Source organism: Theobroma cacao, chromosome 1 (assembly GCF_000208745.1).
Source record: "Theobroma cacao cultivar B97-61/B2 chromosome 1, Criollo_cocoa_genome_V2, whole genome shotgun sequence".
NCBI classification, from domain to species: domain Eukaryota; kingdom Viridiplantae; phylum Streptophyta; class Magnoliopsida; order Malvales; family Malvaceae; genus Theobroma; species Theobroma cacao.
The window spans coordinates 8,130,463-8,149,442 of NC_030850.1; the positions used below are offsets into that span (position 1 = coordinate 8,130,463).

At 33.0% G+C, this 18,980-nt stretch overlaps 1 protein-coding gene across 1 annotated transcript; it reads left to right on the forward strand.

Moving 5' to 3' along the window:
* On the forward strand, nt 6,829-18,879 carry LOC18611967 (CBS domain-containing protein CBSCBSPB3). The gene is made up of 14 exons (XM_018129980.1): nt 6,829-7,169; nt 7,284-7,452; nt 7,546-7,678; nt 8,463-8,633; nt 12,018-12,096; nt 12,214-12,327; nt 12,483-12,549; nt 13,290-13,395; nt 13,475-13,533; nt 16,238-16,344; nt 16,421-16,554; nt 16,803-16,885; nt 16,988-17,077; nt 18,322-18,879. The coding sequence occupies exons 1-14, from the start codon at nt 7,054-7,056 to the stop codon at nt 18,490-18,492; spliced, it is 1,599 nt and encodes a 532-aa protein (XP_017985469.1). The 5' UTR covers nt 6,829-7,053; the 3' UTR covers nt 18,493-18,879.

The window sequence follows — 18,980 nt, forward strand, 5'->3', positions numbered from 1 at the left end:
CCACCACTGAAAACTCTCAAACATTCTTCACCTTTTTCTCTCTCCTTTTTTCCTTTCTCACCAAAAACCCCTCTTCCCTTGTCACGTTGTAGGTCCGTGCCGTCACGGTGCTAAAATCACCAACAGCTTGACCCACTACTTCTCCTCTCTCCTCCTCTGCTTTCTTTTAAACTATTCTCCTCCACCTCATCTCATATTCTCCCTTTAATCTATCTCTCTCTCTCTGAGCTTTGCAATTCTTTTTAATTCAAAATTCCAGATATGTAATCTGACAGAATCCAAACATTAAAAGTATAAAGGAAAGAAAAACAAAAGCATCTGACTGTCAAAGATCTTCATATGATCCTACACCCCAGACTACCACAGAAAATACTCACACCTCACATTCCAATGACATTTTACTTCCCACCACCTGAAGATCCAGTAGAAATCACGTTCAAAACATTGAACCCCCACCGTCATATACACCACCGATTTCAGCCTCTGCCTTTGATTTTTCCCCTTTTTTGATGAATTTCTTAAATGGGTTTCAGGCGGGTTGCTTGAGATCATGTTTGCATGTGATTTACGGGTTTAGAATTTAATTTGGTTACTTATGAATTTATTATATGGGTTTAGCGGTTGTGAATTTCTCGTGAACTTTGAATTCTTGGTGAAGAACTTATAGGAACTCAGATTGCAAGAAGACTTCAAAAGATGAAGATGCTTAAGGGTGAAATCATGTAGAAGTAGAAATGGTCCTATTGTATGCTGTGAATGCAAGAAACCAAAGTCACATCAAGCATGAGTATCCTCATTGAAGAAGTAATCAAGTGAAGACAATGATTTCTTTCGTACAAGAAAATGATAGAAGTTGAAGATTTAAACAAAGAGGTTAATGATTGATTTGAGTAAATAGAATACAAATTACCTACATAACTCATTTACTGGATTTATATGGGATAACAAAAGCTTAATGACATATCTCGAAATTCAAGAGCTTTCTTTGAAGGTGGTTTAGATTATGATGCTTTGTGAAAAAGAATTTGATTTAAATGCATTTAATAAAATTGTACCATTTCAACACCATAATTCGCTTTTTTTGGATTCTAATTGAGTACGGCATTTGATCAAATCAAATATTTTAATTGGAATAATACTTAAAAATTATTTAAATTTTTTTATTTTATATTACATTTAATCAAAACTTTATATGTTTATTTTGAATCAAATAATTTTTTATGATTTATGATTAATTAATTGTCATTAGTGAAAATATCACTTATCATTTTATATCATGTAATATCGATATAGTATACTAATGTGTTATAGTAAATGATAACGTGAAATGTTAATGTAGTATGATGACACGATGATGACATGACATTTTCATTATCCATATTAATGTTATGTTAATATCACGTAAAAATAAAATAACAAGTGGTATTTTGACTAATAACAGTTGATTAACGTTAATTACATAGATCTATTTGACTTAAAATAAAATTATAAAAATTTGATTGTACCTAATAAAAGAATAAAAACTTATTTAAAATTTTTTAAATAATTCAAATTTTAAGTGCTATGCCATTTTAATTTAGTAATATATGACATTAAAATAAACTAGTACCAAATAAATTTCATAGTTATGATATAGTGCTGGAAATAGGATTTTCAAAAAAATAGTTTTAGAAATTTCACTCGTAAATGAACTGAATTATATAGTATAATCTGTTGGCTAAATGCTCATTTTAGTACTTTATCTAACGTGTTTATAATTTTTTATTATAGAATTTAATCTATTATTTTGTTCAAATTAAGATGTAATTTTTAAAATTTTATCCATTTAAGAAAAATTAATGAAAAAAGTTAGAACGGCACGGGGATGATGGGTTTTTAGCATAAACAGTTGAGGTTGAAAAAGCATTTGAAATGGTGGAATAAAGATGTTTTTGGAGACATTTTTAGTAACCTAAGGACAGCAGAAAAGAGAGCAGAAGAGAGTGAGCTTATCTTCCAACAAGAGCTGACAGCAGTTAATAGGACATGCAACTCTCATATGCACAGCTTAATCATCTTTTGGGCATTGAGGAATGTTTCTGGCAGCAAAAGGCAAGGGTAAAATGGCTCGTTTTGCTCGATGATCCAGCTTTGGTTCAAGCTTCAGCAGTAGAATATTTTGCTCACCTCTTGCGAGCAGAATCTTGTGATAATTCCAGGTTCAACCATTCTTTTGATCCCTAGCTGTATTACAGATAATGAAAATAACTTCCTTTGTGCAGCTCCAACAACACAGGAAGTAAAAGAAGCAGTATTCTCCATTGATAAAGATAGTGTGACTGGACCGGATGGCTTTTCTTCCTTTTTCTATCAACACTGCTGGGATATTATTGCAAATGACTTTCTTGAGGCAGTAAGGGATTTTTTTAGGGGAGTGGCTCTACCTGGGAGTAGCATCTACCACTATAGTTTTATTGCCCCAAAAAACTAAATGCTTTACATTGGAGCGATTATAGGCCGATTAGTTTATGCATTAGTGACAACATTTTATTAACCTAGGAGTTGATCGGGAAAATTGACCATAAAGCTTGTGTAGGTAATGTTGTTCTTAAGCTTGATATGATGAAAGCCTATAATCGCATGCAATGGGATTACTTATTTATAATGATGAGGCAATTTGGTTTCAATAGTCAATGGGTGGAAATAATTAGAAAATGCATTTTTAATTGCTGGTTTTCAGTGTTGAAAAATGGTCATTTTGTGGGGTATTTCAAATCAGAGAGAAGGTTGAGGTGGGGGGATTTTATTTCTCCATTATTATTTATCCTTGTTGCAAAATATTTATCAAGAGATTTAAACAGTCTTTTTGATGGTTATAACTCTGTGATATTTTTCAGGATGTCCCAAGTAGATAAGCTATTTAGCTTTTGCTAATAATATTATGATTTTTACTAATGGTAGCCGATTAGCTCTACAGAAAGTTATTAATTTTCTTCAAGAATATGAGCAGATTTCTGGGCAATGAATCAACCATCAGAAAAGTTGTTTTATTATAGCTAGTAATGCCGCAAGCTCCAAAAGACAAATAATTGCTCAAACTACGAGATTTTCTTTTAAAATTCTTCTCGTCAATCGCTTAGGTCCTCCCTTATATAAAGGTCATAAAAAGGTATTTTTATTTGATTTGCTTGTCAATAAAAAAACGTGATCGTATTACGAGTTGGAAGAATAAATCTTGTCTTTGAGTGGCTGTATTACTCTTCTAAGGAGTCTGTTATCATCCCCTGCCAAATTTTCTTCTGCAAGTGTTGAAACCACCGCTTTCTGTGATTGAAAAAATAGAGCGTTTCTCCAACAATTTCCTTTGGGACGGATTCATAAACAATAAATGGATTCATTAGGCATCATGGTTAAAACTTGCAAAACCTAGCTCGGAAGGTGGCTTGGACATTCGAAACTTAATGGAAGTCTTCAATGCTTTCAGTATTAGCTGTGGTGGCATTTCAGAACGTGTAATAGCCTGTGGACAAGATTTTTGAGAATGAAATATAGTGCTATCCGAATAACTATGCAAGTCTACCCGAAAATCCATAACTCCAAAAGATGATAGGAAACTGTCCAATCACGGAGGCAAGGGAGAATTTTTTTCTAGCATGACTATTGTATGGGAGATAGGTCACTGGTAAATTCTTTCCCATATTATTTTAATTTTACGACTAAAGTTTGTTATTTGTATAACAATGCTAATTAGGATGTGGAAAAACTTAGGTGGTGTTTAGTGTTTTGTTGGAAATGTGATTACTGATAATGTAATTACTAGATATGTGATTATTGAAAATATAATTGTTAAGAAGATAATTTTGTAACGTTTGGTATAACATGAGAAAGGATGATTGTAGAGAATGTAATTGCTAAGAAAATTATATTATAGTGTTTGTTTTGGAGATATATTACTAGGAATGTAATGTAAATTTTTAAAATTACTCGCCTATATAAAACTATAAAGTTGAATTAATTTATATTATTTTTAATATAAATTTTTAACTTTTCAATTTAATTTTTAAAATAATAAATAATAATATGATTAAATAACATGATATTTGAATATTAATTATTTAACTATTAAAACATATGAAATTATAACATATTTATTTTTAGTAAATTAGTTAAGTTTTAAAAAATTAAATTATTTAATTTAAAGTTTTTATAAATAAATTAGTTAATTTAAATAACTAATTAATTAATTAATTTAATTCTTTTTTTTCCTTCAACCTCCTGGTTCGTTTTTTCTTTTTCTTCTTTCCTCTCCTTCTTCCTTGTACCGATCATTAGATTCAATAGTCTTGGGTAGTACAAATTCTAGTGATAGCAAAACACCCAACACAAGCAAAACAATAGCATTCTCCAATCAAAACTTCATTAGCAGCAAACCAAAACAGAAAAGAGAACAAAGACATGAAATTAATAGCCTAACTTCAATCAGTGATGAAGTATTAGATCTAATAGACAATCTATAAGACCTCAACTTCAAACAATAAAATCTGATATCTGCAAGATTTAAGAATATAAACCAGAGACCAACTAGCCAACAATAGTAGATTTGATACAGGTGAGAGCCGACAGCAAGAAGAAGATGATGATGATGATGAAGATGATAAAGAGAAGGGACATAGGTGAGTGGCTAGGGTAAGCAGAAGAAGAGAAAGGTTGAGTTGTGGCAAGAGAATTTGGGAAAGAAAAAAGCATTACTTTGCATTTGTGATGGAAGGGAATCACATACCCTTTGCCCATTGTAATGACGTTACAATGGGAACACTTTACAATCTGTTTTAGACAAACCAAACGCTGCAATGTGAATAGGTTCATTTAAAATACAAGGAATGTACCCCACATACAGCATACCAAACGCCCCCTTAAAGTTGTCTTACCAAAAAGTGTTGTAGATGAGATCATGAAAATTCCTATTGATATCTTTAGTGAAGATGTTGCTTATTGGGATCTCGCTTCAAACGGTTAATTTACCACCAAGAGCTTGTGGGAATTAATTCGGCAACATCACCCTTCACATCATCTTTGTAAGTTTATATGGCATCAAACTATACCGCTCTTAGTATCCTTTTTTTTTATGAAGAATGACGCATAATTGGATCTCGATGGAGTTAAGAATTAAATCTATAGCCATTCAATTGGCCTTTAAATGTTTATGCTGTAATTCTGAGGAATCCCTTATACACGTCTTTTGGGATAATCTAGTTGTTAAATAGGTTTGGAATTAGTTTGCAAAATTATTTCAAATCTAAATTATTAATTCTCAAAATATTATGCAAGTTATTTGGATATGGATACGTTCAGGAGACTTTGCTCAATAGGGCCATAATTGAATATTAATGTCATTATTTATTTGTTGATTCTTGTGAGTAGAATATAATGATGCAAAACATAGGGATCTTGAAATGTATGATAACCAGATTGTGTGGGGTGTTATGAAATTAATAACGTAACTTCGTTAAGGTAATTTGTTGAAACCAAGGTAACGGAAAGAAGATATTCAAATAACACAGTTATGAAGAATTGATATTCCAAAAAGGTAGCCTATGTTGCCTAAAGCCATTGACAGGTGAATTCAAATTAAATGTTGATAGAAGTTCAAAGGATAACTTTAAGAATGCAGCTGGAGGGGGTATTGTGTGATCATATAGATACACTTATTTTTGCGTTTTTTGAAAACCTTGGATCTATTGATTCTCTTAAGGCAAAATTATTAGCCTTACATAGAGGTCTTCTTATATGTTAACAATATAATGTTTCTAAAGTGTGGATTGAGATGGATGTTTTGGTAGTGGTATAGCTGATACAGAAGGGCAATAAAGGATCACATAATATGCGATATTTGTTGGTGACTATAAGAAAATGTTTGCCAACAATTTCTTATAGGCTTTCTTACGTTCGTTAGGAAGGAAACCAAACAACGGATTATTTGTCTAATCTTGGGTATCCACATCAACAACTTCAAGTTTTTTCTCAACCTCGAGGAAAATAATGAGGTATTCTATATTAAGATAAAATTAACTTATCACGTGTTAGGTTTGAATCCTTTAATTTGTATCAACGTTATTTACTAACTTTTATCATCTTTTTCTTTTTCCAAATTGATAAAATAAAAATTGTATTTTAATTTCAATGAAAAAATAAGGTAAATTTTAAAATGAAAAATTTGACAAATGTCACATAATGTACTAAAATGAGCATACGCCATATTCCAAAATTTCCTACATATTTTAAAAGAATTTAAATGAAATTGCTTAAATGAAGTTCATAAAAATTTCAAATAAATATAAAAAATTTCACTATATTATGCCTCAATGTTGAAATTTGCTATTTTATTTCAATTGGGTTGAATTCTACCATCATACTATTTTTTTTCTTTGAATAAAAATTAATGGAATAGTGCACTTGAAGTTAGGTGACCACTATCTTGGGTATTTTTGATGAGCTGGTAATGAAAAATTGATAAAAATACTTGAAATTAAAAAAAATTGATGTGTTAATAATTATAAGGTTGGACTAAATACTATAATTGTTGCTTCTTCAAAACTTATACAAATTGCATATAATATTCCCTAATCCACTTAGTAATTTTTTATTGTTAATTTTTGTTCAAAAATTTTATTTTTAGACAAAAAATTCCCACTTTTTGGTTTTAATAGAAGATTTAAGTTCTTGACACTTGTGGCTTTTATATTTTTACTATTTATCTTTAATTTTTTTTCTTTTTATTCATTTTTAAAACATAAAAACAAAGAAAAAAAAACCAATCCAACAAAATTTCAAAAAAGATAAAATAGAAAAAAAAGGAAATATTACAACAGAAAGGAATTATTGTGACGGAAGGCTCAAGTTTGAATCAGCCTGAACCAAAGCCACGCAGGAAGGGAAAGAGAGTGGTGAAAGAGGGAGGGCCACTCAACGCAAATTCGTAAACCCTAATAACCTCTCTCTTTCTCTTCTTCTTCAAAATTTTTAGTAACTTTTTTTTTTATTGATCGATTGAGAATTGGGGAAAAAGTTGAGGAAATGAGCAGCCAAGCGGTGCCTCCTCCGCCTGCATCCCGCAGGAATTCTAACAAAAGAGGACCCTCCGCTCCTAAGAAGTCTCACAGCTCCGACAACGCTAAGCCCACTTCTCCATCGTCCGTTTCCTTTTCTTACGTTTCCTATTTATTTACATGAAAAATGTGTTTTCAATTTTTAATTTGCCAAACGGTGTCTTAATAACGTAGAAGCTCATTTTTTTTTTTGGTCAGTTCCGTTGGTGGTGAGAGGACGGTGAAGAAGCTTAGGTTGTCCAAAGCCCTCACCATCCCGGAGGGGACCACTGTGTCTGAGGCTTGTAGGCGGATGGCAGCTCGTCGTGTGGATGCTGTGTTGCTCACGGATGCCAATGCCTTGCTCTCTGGGATCATTACTGACAAGGTTTTTACCTTTTTTTTTTTTTTCCCTTTCAAGTGTTTTTATCGGTCCCGTGTTGTTATTTTAAACGTATGTATGTATATATGTCATTGCCAGGACATTGCCACTAGAGTAATAGCAGAAGGGTTGAGGCCTGAGCAGACAGTTGTATCTAAAATTATGACACGCAGTCCAATTTTTGTTACCGCAGACTCTTTAGCCATTGAGGCTCTTCAGAAGATGGTTCAAGGTACTTGAGGGTGTTATTTGTATGTAGTCTAATTGACAGAACCTGATTGAAACTGATTTTTTTTTTTAATTTGAAATTTGTTGTTTAGAAATAATTGGAGGTTATGCAAACGAGGTTGGACAGAAAAAAACTATTAGAATTTGTTTTTTGACTGCATTTGGAAGGAGCTTTGATGTGTATGTAAGGGTTGACATTGAATGGTGATAATAAGCATTCGAAGAATCTTGCTTTCTTTTATGACTGCTAGAGTTGATATGCTGAAAGTTGTAGGTAGCTTATAGCTGTGAGAAAGATACCAGACAAGGCCAAGATTTGGTGTTGAAATTAGATTTTATGCGGGGTCTTGTTATAGCTCCAACCAAAACAGAGAACTTTGAATCTTGTTGAGGCTGGTTTCACAGGTTATGTAAGGAATCATCTGTTAGCATCAAACATTAGGCTTTGGCTTAACTGTTGGAAGAAGTGGAGGTTGTATGCAGAGGGCTGACTTGGGGTGACTGTTGGAATTTGGTAAAAGGGTATCTTTGTTTATTTTAATTACTATTACAATAACCTTCAACTATCAGTATGTCTGTATTTTTTTAAATATCCAGGGACATTTTTGAATTTTCCATTGTCCAAAACTACTATAGGGTTTCCCTAATTAACTGTAGAACTGGAAGCAATGACTGAATATAAGCCAGAGCCCAGCTAAGGCTAGTTGCAATAGCAATAATGTTTTGTAAACTTCAAGTGCTAGTGTACACATTGTCTAGTAGATCTCATTGACTGGTGTTTTTGACAGGAAAATTCAGACATCTTCCTGTTGTGGAAAATGGAGAAGTCATTGCCTTGCTGGATATCACAAAATGCCTTTATGATGCTATCTCTCGAATGGAGAAAGCTGCTGAGCAAGGAAGTGCAATTGCTGCAGCAGTGGAAGGGGTTGAACGCCAATGGGGAAGCAATTTATCTGGTTGGTTAATACGTTTTCCTGTGGGCTAATTACCATAACTTTGTAATGGATCAATACCACTGCACGCATATCTTTGATAAGCTCTTATAATTGCCTTTGTTGTACCAACATCACTCATCGATGCAGACACTGACTGATGCTTCTTCATAGTTGTGAATGCATGTTAAGTGTGAACATTCTTGTTCATTCTTTGCTATTATTATGATATAAATGTCTGTGTCAGTGGAATGGATTATTAGCATTATTTTATACCAAATTTATGTGTTCTTTTATTTCACTCAAAGTTGGCACTTGGAAATGACCATAATTGATATGAACTATTATGATATGCATTTTTTGTTCTGTTTGCATTTTTGGCACATAGAAGTGATCCATTTTGTTCAATTGAGATAACCAACATTTTCACATGATAAAATTTCTAGATTTTGATGCTTAGTGTGATGCCCTTTTTATCTGTGTTAGATGCGCATGGATATAAATTTTTTTTCTTTTAATTGCCCTTTTTAAATATTATTTCCTGTTTTTATGTGCTTATTTTATATTTTTTTATTGGGCTAATTTTTGCCTTACTACTTGGTGCATAGTGGAATTGTGTTGGTATGCCCCCTTGTAGGTTCTTTTTCAGCCATAAAACATTGATTGATATTGTTGTTCTATCACAATTTATTCTTCAAATATGAACTTGCTTTGCATGCTGTTTTGAACAGAAGAAGTTAGTTACTAGTTGTTGTGTGATGCATCATAAATGCACTACTTGGTGGACAAGGCTCCAATTTAGTGTCTCACTCTTACTCTCCCTCTCTTGTGAAGTTGAGATTTGTAGTTAAATTTAGACATCTGCGTTCAGATCTAAACTTAAAATTTTAAGGAACCTTTTTCCACCCGTAGTTTCTTATTTAAAATTTTATAGGAGCCATATAATTTCATTTTTCTCAAGGAGTACATCTAGTTTTATTCCTCTGGTATGCTAAGCATAAAAAGTATATCTTTGCTAATGGAAAAATATATCTTATTAAAATTGAAAATAATGATTCATTTAGTTTAAGTCCTCTATGGACTTTGTTTTGCTGGGTAAACTATATAAGTTTGAAGTTTCATAGAAACAATGTCTTTTTCTATTCTTAGAGGGTGTTTGAAATGGAAAGTTTCCATGAAATTTTTTGGAATTTGTATTGGCATTCGAAGTTTCCTGTTTGGAGTGCAAAATAATTTCAAGTACCTACTAACTTGAAATGCCTCCAATTTGGGGAACTTGGTTCGCACATAGAGGGTGGCTATTTCCTATTTCCAATTATTTTAGAAATTTCCTCTAATTTTGTTGTAAAAGTTCCTTCACTCTTTTAATCTTTTGGACAAAAGTAGGTCTTGTGCCTGAAAGTAAAACAACAGGGTTATTCTTGGTGTTTTGGCAGTTATTTATGGACATTATTCCGGAGTAGGAAGAAAAATACTTTTGCTTTTGTAAGTACTATTCACCAAATGGTTTACATGTTGATGGATGATAGATCTTGTCGATTACCATTGTATTTAGGATTTGTGTTTGAAGGTATCTATTTTTGCTTTATGTTCTTAATGTGAATGTTTTATGCTTGTCAGCACAGATGAATTTTTGGTTAAACAAATAATTTTTGTATTTAATTTCTAGGTGCTTGGATGTATTTTTAAAATAGATTCATATATATATTCAATTTGTTTTGTGCTATATATATATATATGCATATTTAAATGAAGTACTTGAAACTCAGTTATGTTATTTTAGTTTTTCTTTTTAATTATTGACAGTGTTATAAATTGTACATAGTTGTGCATTTGATAGTAGAGGTTGAATGACTAATAAAATTGCTTAAACACTTCTACCACCACAGGGCATTCTAGGAATTTTATTGTCATGGAGTACTATTCCTGTCACTTTGTAGTGTTGCATCAAACATAATTTGGTCCCATATTTTATAACCTTTTTCATTAAATAAAAAAAATTTCTTCTCAGGAATTTGAAGGTTAACAATGAGGGAAGTGTGTCATGCATTGGCTAACTGGAAAATACTTCTTTTACCTAGAGCAGTTTGGCTAGAGGCAAAGCGATATTAGGAGAGGAATAGCTGCCTTGTAGGATTCTTGACCTACAACTAGACTCACTTTGCTTATTAAATTTTGGTCAATTGGTTATTATGTTGATGCGTTTATTCTTCTTGATTCCAGGGTCTAAATTGTGATGTTGGAAGTTGAATAGCTTTAGAATAGCAAATTTTATGAGTTTCTGGGCCATCAGAAGACTAGATAATGATATACGCTATGAAATTGGTTTTACAGAAATAAAACTATCCTTTACCATGATTTGGTTAAATCTTGCATGAGGGAGAGAGGCAAAGAGAAAGGAATGAGTTTTGACTTGTGTTGACTGATACAGGAACCGAGGTCGTGGAGAAGATAAGAAAGGAACTTATACAACAATGTTTTCCCATCTTGTCGGTGGTGAAGGATGATGTGATCTTGGCTTCTATAGATTTTCAAGATTTATTGGTCTTTGGTGACCTTAAATGCAAGAAGTAGTATGGAGAAGATGAAGAATCAGGGAGGAGAGGGGGGAAGAGGGAGTAAGGGAGGAGTGGTGGGGAGAGAGACTCATGGATTCAATGCGACACCATGCCTTTATCTGTGACAGTAGTGCTACTGGTGAAAAGATGGCAGTGAGTGGTGGGGGCTAATAGCCATTGTAGGTTGTTGGTTTTTTCATCCCTTTTCTTTTTCTCAGACTGAAATTGGCTTTAAGCCTTTAAGACATCATTTTAAAAGTTATGGGCTTCATGTTTTTGGGGAAAAATAGCACTAATCTTGTTGTAAAACGGACAATATTGGGCCTTAATGAAATTATTTTTTGAGGGGGTGGGCTTGGGTGGGTGGGTGGGATAAACAACAACAATCATCTTGTCTGTAGCTACGTATAGGTGCTGTGTCTTGACTTGTCAGGAATGCTGTGTTTGACATCTTGTGTCCCTATTGGCACTTGACGATTGTGTCCATGCCTGTAATATATCATTCATACAATTACTTTTTTGGTGTGAAGAAATTATTTGTTAATTTTTATGGTTATTAAAACCTTCATTGCTGGTATTTTTAATTTATAGATTGAGAGAGACGGCATATTTCAAGTCACACAAATTAAAACTTCTGTAACCTTCTAGTTTTCCTTGTAATGATATGTCCATATATCTATATATATTGAAAAATGTTCATATGTAGTGTCAAAAGCGTGTGTAACCTTTCTGTATTTCTGATGATCAAGCGTACTGGAATAGTGCTCTCACAATATGATTAAGGTATTTTGAGAAGATTGAAACCTGTAGCTTCTTGATTAACATTTTGTTTTATTACTTTTTATTTCAGCTCCATATGCCTTCATTGAAACTTTGAGGGAGCGGATGTTCAAGCCATCCTTGTCAACTATCATTGCTGAAAATTCAAAGTATTTTTATGTCTCAGCTGTCTAATAGCCTGTTATTTACAAATACAATTTCCTTATATAGTCAATGCTGGTTTTGTCATTTGTGTTACCAGTTCTTATAACTTTGTCCTTTTTCAGGGTTCCAATCGTATCATCATCAGATCCTGTCTATGTTGCTGCCAAAAAGATGAGGGAGTTGCGGGTTAATTCAGTTGTTGTTGTGATGGGGAACAAAATTCAGGGGATACTAACGTAACTTTTTTTTGAACTCTTGAAACCTTTCATGACTTTATTATTATTTTTTTGTGAGATATTCTGCACCACCGTATGTATTTGGTGTGGCTTTAAAGGTCTCTTTGGATATATATTGTGATTGCTTATGGTTGCTTTACTGCTATGCACTGCAGTTCAAAGGATATCCTTATGCGAGTTGTGGCACAAAATCTATCTCCTGAGCTAACTCTGGTGGAAAAGGTTCATTCTAGATATTTTTGGTTTGATGTACATTATAGTCTTTGCCATTCATCCTCCACTGATATGTACAGGAGATATCAACATTGAATTTTAAAAATTATGTAGAAAAATTTATATTTGTTTATTTTAATATATTATAGAACTGAGTTTGAACTATCTATTATGCACGAATACTTTAGCAGATACCTTGAGCATTGAATATTTGTATTATCATGCTTGATAATTTTCACGAATAGATTTTTATCATGGAGTATCATCCTGATAATGGTTTGGAAAGTATATGATGGGCTATCCATTGTTTCTTTACGTATAAATGTTATTAGTGGCTTTCTAGAATTTATTTGCATGTTTTGTAATTACCAGTTTTTAGTGGTGTTTGCGTTTTGGATTGGTAATTCTAGTTATCGTATAGCTTTACTGTGGACAGTTATCACTGGTTTATGTTGCTTAGTCTATTATAAACTATGCAGTAATGATTGAACTAAAATGGAACAGGAAAACTTTTTGATTCTGTTAAGTTTTAATTTTTACGAAAGGATCAGTTGGCTATACATTGCACCTTAACTTACTTTGCTGAATTGTATTGCTGATATCTGACTTCTGTTTTGAATATATATCATCTATTCTTGACATGAGAAATGGGTCCAAGACGTGATCTGCAACGTTTGAGCATAAATTGTTTGTGGTTCCTAACTTTTGATACTTGTCATAATCACACTAGTTTTTTTCTTTATATCCAGGTGATGACACCAAACCCTGAATGCGCGACAATAGAAACAACAATCCTTGATGCACTGCATATAATGCATGATGGGAAGTTTTTACATCTTCCTGTTCTAGACAAAGGTTAGCTTTCCTTGTTTTAGTTCTTTTTTAGAATCGCAATTTTTTCATGTTGATGTGCATGGAGATGGCTGTTGGGCAGATGGAACTGTTGCTGCATGTGTAGATGTTTTGCAGATCACTCATGCAGCGATTTCTATGGTATGTATTTTATGTATATCAAACTCTGATGTATTTTTTGTACATGCATTGTATACTTAGGCCATGCCTGTTAGGCATTAGGGGGAATTGTTGGCTGTTACTTTTGCTACTTGCTTTTGCTTCGTACAAAGTCCGCTAAGAAGCAAACTGTAATTGATTTAAAAATGAAGCAATAACTAAAATCTACACCAATCCTAACATAACTATTCTATATAAAAAGTAAAAGCATGCATTTTGTTCTCCCAAAAATGTAACTATGACTTTTAATTATTAAGAAAGTTTGTTTCTTTTTTACTTCTGAAAAGGAATTAGCACAAGAAACAACAAAACAGAGTCTTAATAAACTAGTTTTATGTTTACTCTGATCTTGGAAGTTTCTTTGAACCCTATGTGTGAGGAAGAGCATAAACCACATTCCAACTAATTCAAAGTTTTGATATGTTGGTGTATTTATAGGATGCATGCTCATCAACTGGAAATTATTAGATAGATCCTTCCTACAACATTAGCCATAGGCTTGACAAATCAAGATGCGAGACGCAATTAAATTAAAAGTCACCATGTGAGCATGTAAGGGTCCACTGGTAATGATAATTGTCATGTTAGATTAATGAAAAGTATGGATCTATGCACGGTTACTTGGCAACTTTTAATACATGTCACATCTTGAATTTTTGGGCCTATAGTTGAAATTGTAGGAAGGTTTTATCGGGTAATTTCTCCATCAACTATTAGAACCTGCTATGTTATTGCTGTTATCCTCTTTTATTTTTCTTTGTTAAAATTTTTTCCTTCCAATACTATATATCATGATTAAAGGTCCTCTTCCAATTTTGGTTAGAGCCAATTTGTATGTTTTGGTCTAAAGTCACCCCACTCTTCCACAAAGCAGGACTGTAGCAATCTTTTAGATTGACTGAAAACATTAAAGTGGGAATGTGGTCACGAAGGTCTCTTACCCCTCCCTTTTGAGCCCACCTGAAGTAGGGGGCCTATTATAAAAAATGAGCCAAAATAGTGCTTTAAACATTTTAATTGTGCCTGGACTGAGAGCTGAGTTAGGTTAGAGCTTGATCCTGGATTATGAACCTGACAAGCGGGGCTTGAACAGGTATATTCAAGCTTCAAAAGCATGGGGACTATGCCTTGATCTCTTTAAAATTTTTGCAAGTTGAGCTTGAGCAAGAAAATTTTGGCTCAGCTTGACTCTTTTTAGCATTATTCTCTACCGTTAAAGTGTGCAAAATTTTTGTTTTGTTAATTGATGGACTATATAGATGACAATATGAAATAAAAATTCATCAAACAATAAAAAACCAAGTTGAAAATCAGTATTCACATGTAAATTATATGTTGTTGAAATCCTTAATGTTGCAAGTGATGGAGACCGTTATGAAAACTACTTTTATTCAAACCTTCTCATTGTGTTTAAGTCCCAAGGACCGACCATCAACACTTTATGCCATGAGCTTTTTCAGCACCTTCCCAGATTTCGTGCTTCTATATAGGGCTATATATAGGTTAAATTATGGAGTTGTTGGATATGGTCCTGACTCATTCCATTGCACATGGGTATGTTATTCACAAGTAACGAGCAAACTGTTAAGGGGCCATTTGGTTCACTTCATATAAGATTACACCTCAGAATCTTTTTGGTTCTGAGAATTATGTCGTTTGGTTTGTTTGACATCTTTGATTTTGGGTATGTAAGATTCTTGATTTTTCAGAAATGTGGGCATTTATGGGGTAATCTCATACCCGCCCTCCTCTTAGGTTATCTTTTTTTTTCTGAGGGAATCGAATTTTTTTTACTGTATTGCCCCTATTTGAACATTGTTTTGGTCCAAATTGCTCTTGAAATGTAAGATAAAATTACAAGAAAGCCAATTTCCAGTATTTTATTTTATTTTCTCAAATCAAACCCAAATACTTTTTGATATAAATGTAAAACATAATTTTGTTATAAAATATTCATTTTTTCTTTTATTTTCTAATATTCTCAAAGCAAATATTACCCAAAATTTTGTCATAAAATCTTTTTTTTTTCTATTTTTCTAATTTGAGTTTTCTTTCACTACCCCATCTAAAATTTTTTTATTATTTGGCAAGTGGAATTTATGGTTAAATGCTTGTATACCTGTTAAAATTATTAATTTAATATTGTATAATGACTATTTGTAGAAAATTATACAAGCTTCTTATTATATTGGGATTTGGGAGGGTATTTTAATGAAATGATCACTATGAATGTTGCATGCCTAGGTCTACCAAATAAGGAAATACTATATGCAGGGTGTATTAACCAAACACAATATGACATATTATCATCAATTTGCCTTAGGAATCTCTGACGAAGGAACCTGATTTCCAAAGGGCATCTAAGATGCTACGGACCAAATGGCCCTAAAAGGAAAGTGCCTAGAGTGTGTTGAATGGAAAGGCCTAAAGGCTTAAAACCCTCCCTTGTTCTTTGATGGGGATTTTAAATCCCCCTATCAATGAATTCACAACTTTTTTAAAAAAAAGGGAAAAGTGCCTTGTAATATAGTTACCAAATATACTATGTAATATTTTATTTATTTAAATTCGGCTAATGATGTTTCATAATTTCTTTAGCCTTCTATATTTACTAATACAAGGGTGTCGAACAGTTTTTACCTTCACCTTTTTAATTTTTTTCCGCCCAAATTTCAACTTTTTGAAGGTTGAAAATAGCTCTGGAGCTGTTAATGAAATGGCAAACACAATGATGCAAAAATTCTGGGACTCTGCCCTTGCTCTAGAGCCGCCAGATGATTATGACACACAGAGGTATTACTCTTTCTGCCTCACTTATGGTCCCAACCTGTTATACTCTGGAACCAACCCTGCAGAATGTTCTTTTCAGTGAAATGTCTGCAATCATGGCATCAGATGGTGGAGATGCTGGAAAGCTATCATCTTATCCTTCTCTGGGCCTTGGAAACTCATTTGCTTTTAAGTTTGAGGATCTTAAGGGTCGTGTACATCGATTCAATTGTGGTACGTAGCAGTTTAGGTGAAGATACTTGCAAAAGAAATTGATCTGAAATTCTTAATATATATGTCATTTCACACCTATAAGCACCAGTACACTGATTTCTTAATGCATATCTAGAACTTTACTATTGAAAAGAAACAAATATTCCATAGCAGAATATGATGTAAACATGTTTGCAGGCTTTGCTACTATTTTTTTTTCATAATGTTGCATGTATGCGAAAATAACATATTTATATTTTGTTCTTTAGGTACTGAAAATTTAGATGAGCTTTTATCGGCTATTATGCCAAGAATTGCTTCCAGTAATGATCATGGTCGTCCTCAGCTTTTGGTGAGTTGTTGGATTTATTTATTCCTTTTATATTTTACTTTCTGTGGTTTTGTCTAACTTTCTTGTTTGTACTCATTTATTGATTTTTTACTTTTAATTTAGTATGAAGACGATGAAGGTGATAAGGTTTTACTCACCACTGATAGTGATCTTATTGTTGCTGTTAACCATGCTAGATCACGAGGACTGAAGGTAACTAATTGTTTGTGTGGTTACTTTATATTGGACTACTTGTTCTCTCTTGTTTAACCATCCTATTTTATTGCTGCTGTTGGTTTCTTTTTCTTTTTCTTTTTAATAAATATTTGTGTAGAACACATTTCATAATTTTTTACTATAACAATACAAGTTCACGGAGCCCAGCTTCAGGATGTAAGATTGGCTTTATTGAACTTGAAAGTTTGGTTTTAGTTGATCTCACACATGTTGGAACTTTGTTGAAGGTTCGGTTGTCTGTGGCCTAGAGTGATTTTCTAAGGAGGCTCTTGCTTAGTTCTTTACTTGGGCTCGAGATCAAACCCTTAGGAGAGTGACATAGGAAAAAGATAAAAACTGTTGATATGAGAAATAAAGAGCCAAAATTGGGAAAGACAGTGCTTGATCCTGATATTATTCAATAATACTAAAACTGAATCCTCTGCACTGTTCTTCAAACAGTATCTCTCACGTAACTACTGTTCTAGGAACAGTAATATCTAATTTTTTATTTTAAAATATTTTGTGGTTTTTATGCTTTCTTGCTGGCTACTTTGGCTTCCTAAAGAGGATGCATTATCAATGTGGAATTGCTCCTGACACAGCAGTCATGACAGATTGGCAGAGTTTAGGGTGTTTTTTAGGTTGGAACTATGTAAAAAATAAAATAAAATAAGGTTTGGAGAGATCTTGGCCATTTATTTCTTAGCTTTAACCAATTTTCTCAAATTTCTACAAATTTTGTTGTATTGGATTGGGGTATTTGGGATCAACGGCCACTTAACCTATTTAATGACTTAGTGGGCATCATTTCTGAAATTGTTTTTTTTTTCTATATATTTTTTTATGCGTTCAATTTATGGGCCCTAAAAGAAACAAATTCAGTCTATATATAAAGATTTAGCTTTAAACTCTGAGATATTCATTTACAATATCTACTTTGATTATGATTGATAGTTTATATTGATATCAATAGATTATGTTTGTCTGCTTTATTTCGATGATAGTGGAGAAAATAGATCTAGAAGGCATAAATTTATAATAGAAGATAAACAAAAGGATTTTTGAGGTAAATAGCAGATAAAATATTTATTTTCTAATTTTCTTGCTGCGGCTAAACCTTCTCTTTACTTCCATATATTATATTTGATATTAAACTGAAATTTTGTGATTTTCGTTGCAATGTGTGAATTTAAATCTTGTGTCATTCGAATGTATAACTCTCTCTTCCTTTCTCCCAGGTTTTAAGATTGCATCTGGATTCTGCTGATTCTGATCAGCAGAAAAAATCACAATCAAGTATAACTTCCAAGAGAACTGGATGGGTCTCTTTGCGCTCTGGCTTATTGGCAGGTGTGGTTGTCATAACTGGCATCAGTGTGCTTGTCTACTTAAAGCGCTCAAAGTCGTGAGGTTGTGCTGAGTTTTTCTGAGAAGTAGAAAATGTTATAAATCATAACATTGATTATTTAGCGGCTTTTATCAGCATTTGAAGGTTAGGAAGGAAACAGGAAGTTTTGATACGAAGTAAGTTCAAATCACCAGTTGAGCTGGAGACGAGAAAAGAAGAATGAGCAGAGAAACGGTTGGAGCTGCTGTTGGTGTCCGGTGGCAGGTGTGATACTCATACTTGTTTTGAGTACAGTACTCACAGAAATCAATTTTGTTCCACATGTAACTCACAATCTATTCCTCCAACATGTCCACATAAGGATAAACAACAATTGTATTTAAACATTTGGTAACACTACTTTGGTTGTATAAGTCAATGAAGGCACTGCTTTTACTCATTAGGCTCATCCGTCTGAACATTTAATAATCTATGAGGACTTACTACAGGTTTCCCCCCCTCCCTTTTTCGGAGGGTGACATTGTTTGAGAGATGAAAGTTGAGACAGGA

Excerpts from the sequence above, each read along its gene's own strand:
- LOC18611967 (XM_018129980.1), top strand. The coding sequence starts at position 7,054 with ATGAGCAGCCAAGCGGTGCCTCCTCCGCCTGCATCCCGCAGGAATTCT. Across the intron at positions 13,396-13,474 it reads TCTTCCTGTTCTAGACAAAG|ATGGAACTGTTGCTGCATGT; the intron begins GTTAGCTTTCCT and ends GCTGTTGGGCAG. Across the intron at positions 16,345-16,420 it reads GATGATTATGACACACAGAG|TGAAATGTCTGCAATCATGG; the intron begins GTATTACTCTTT and ends TGTTCTTTTCAG.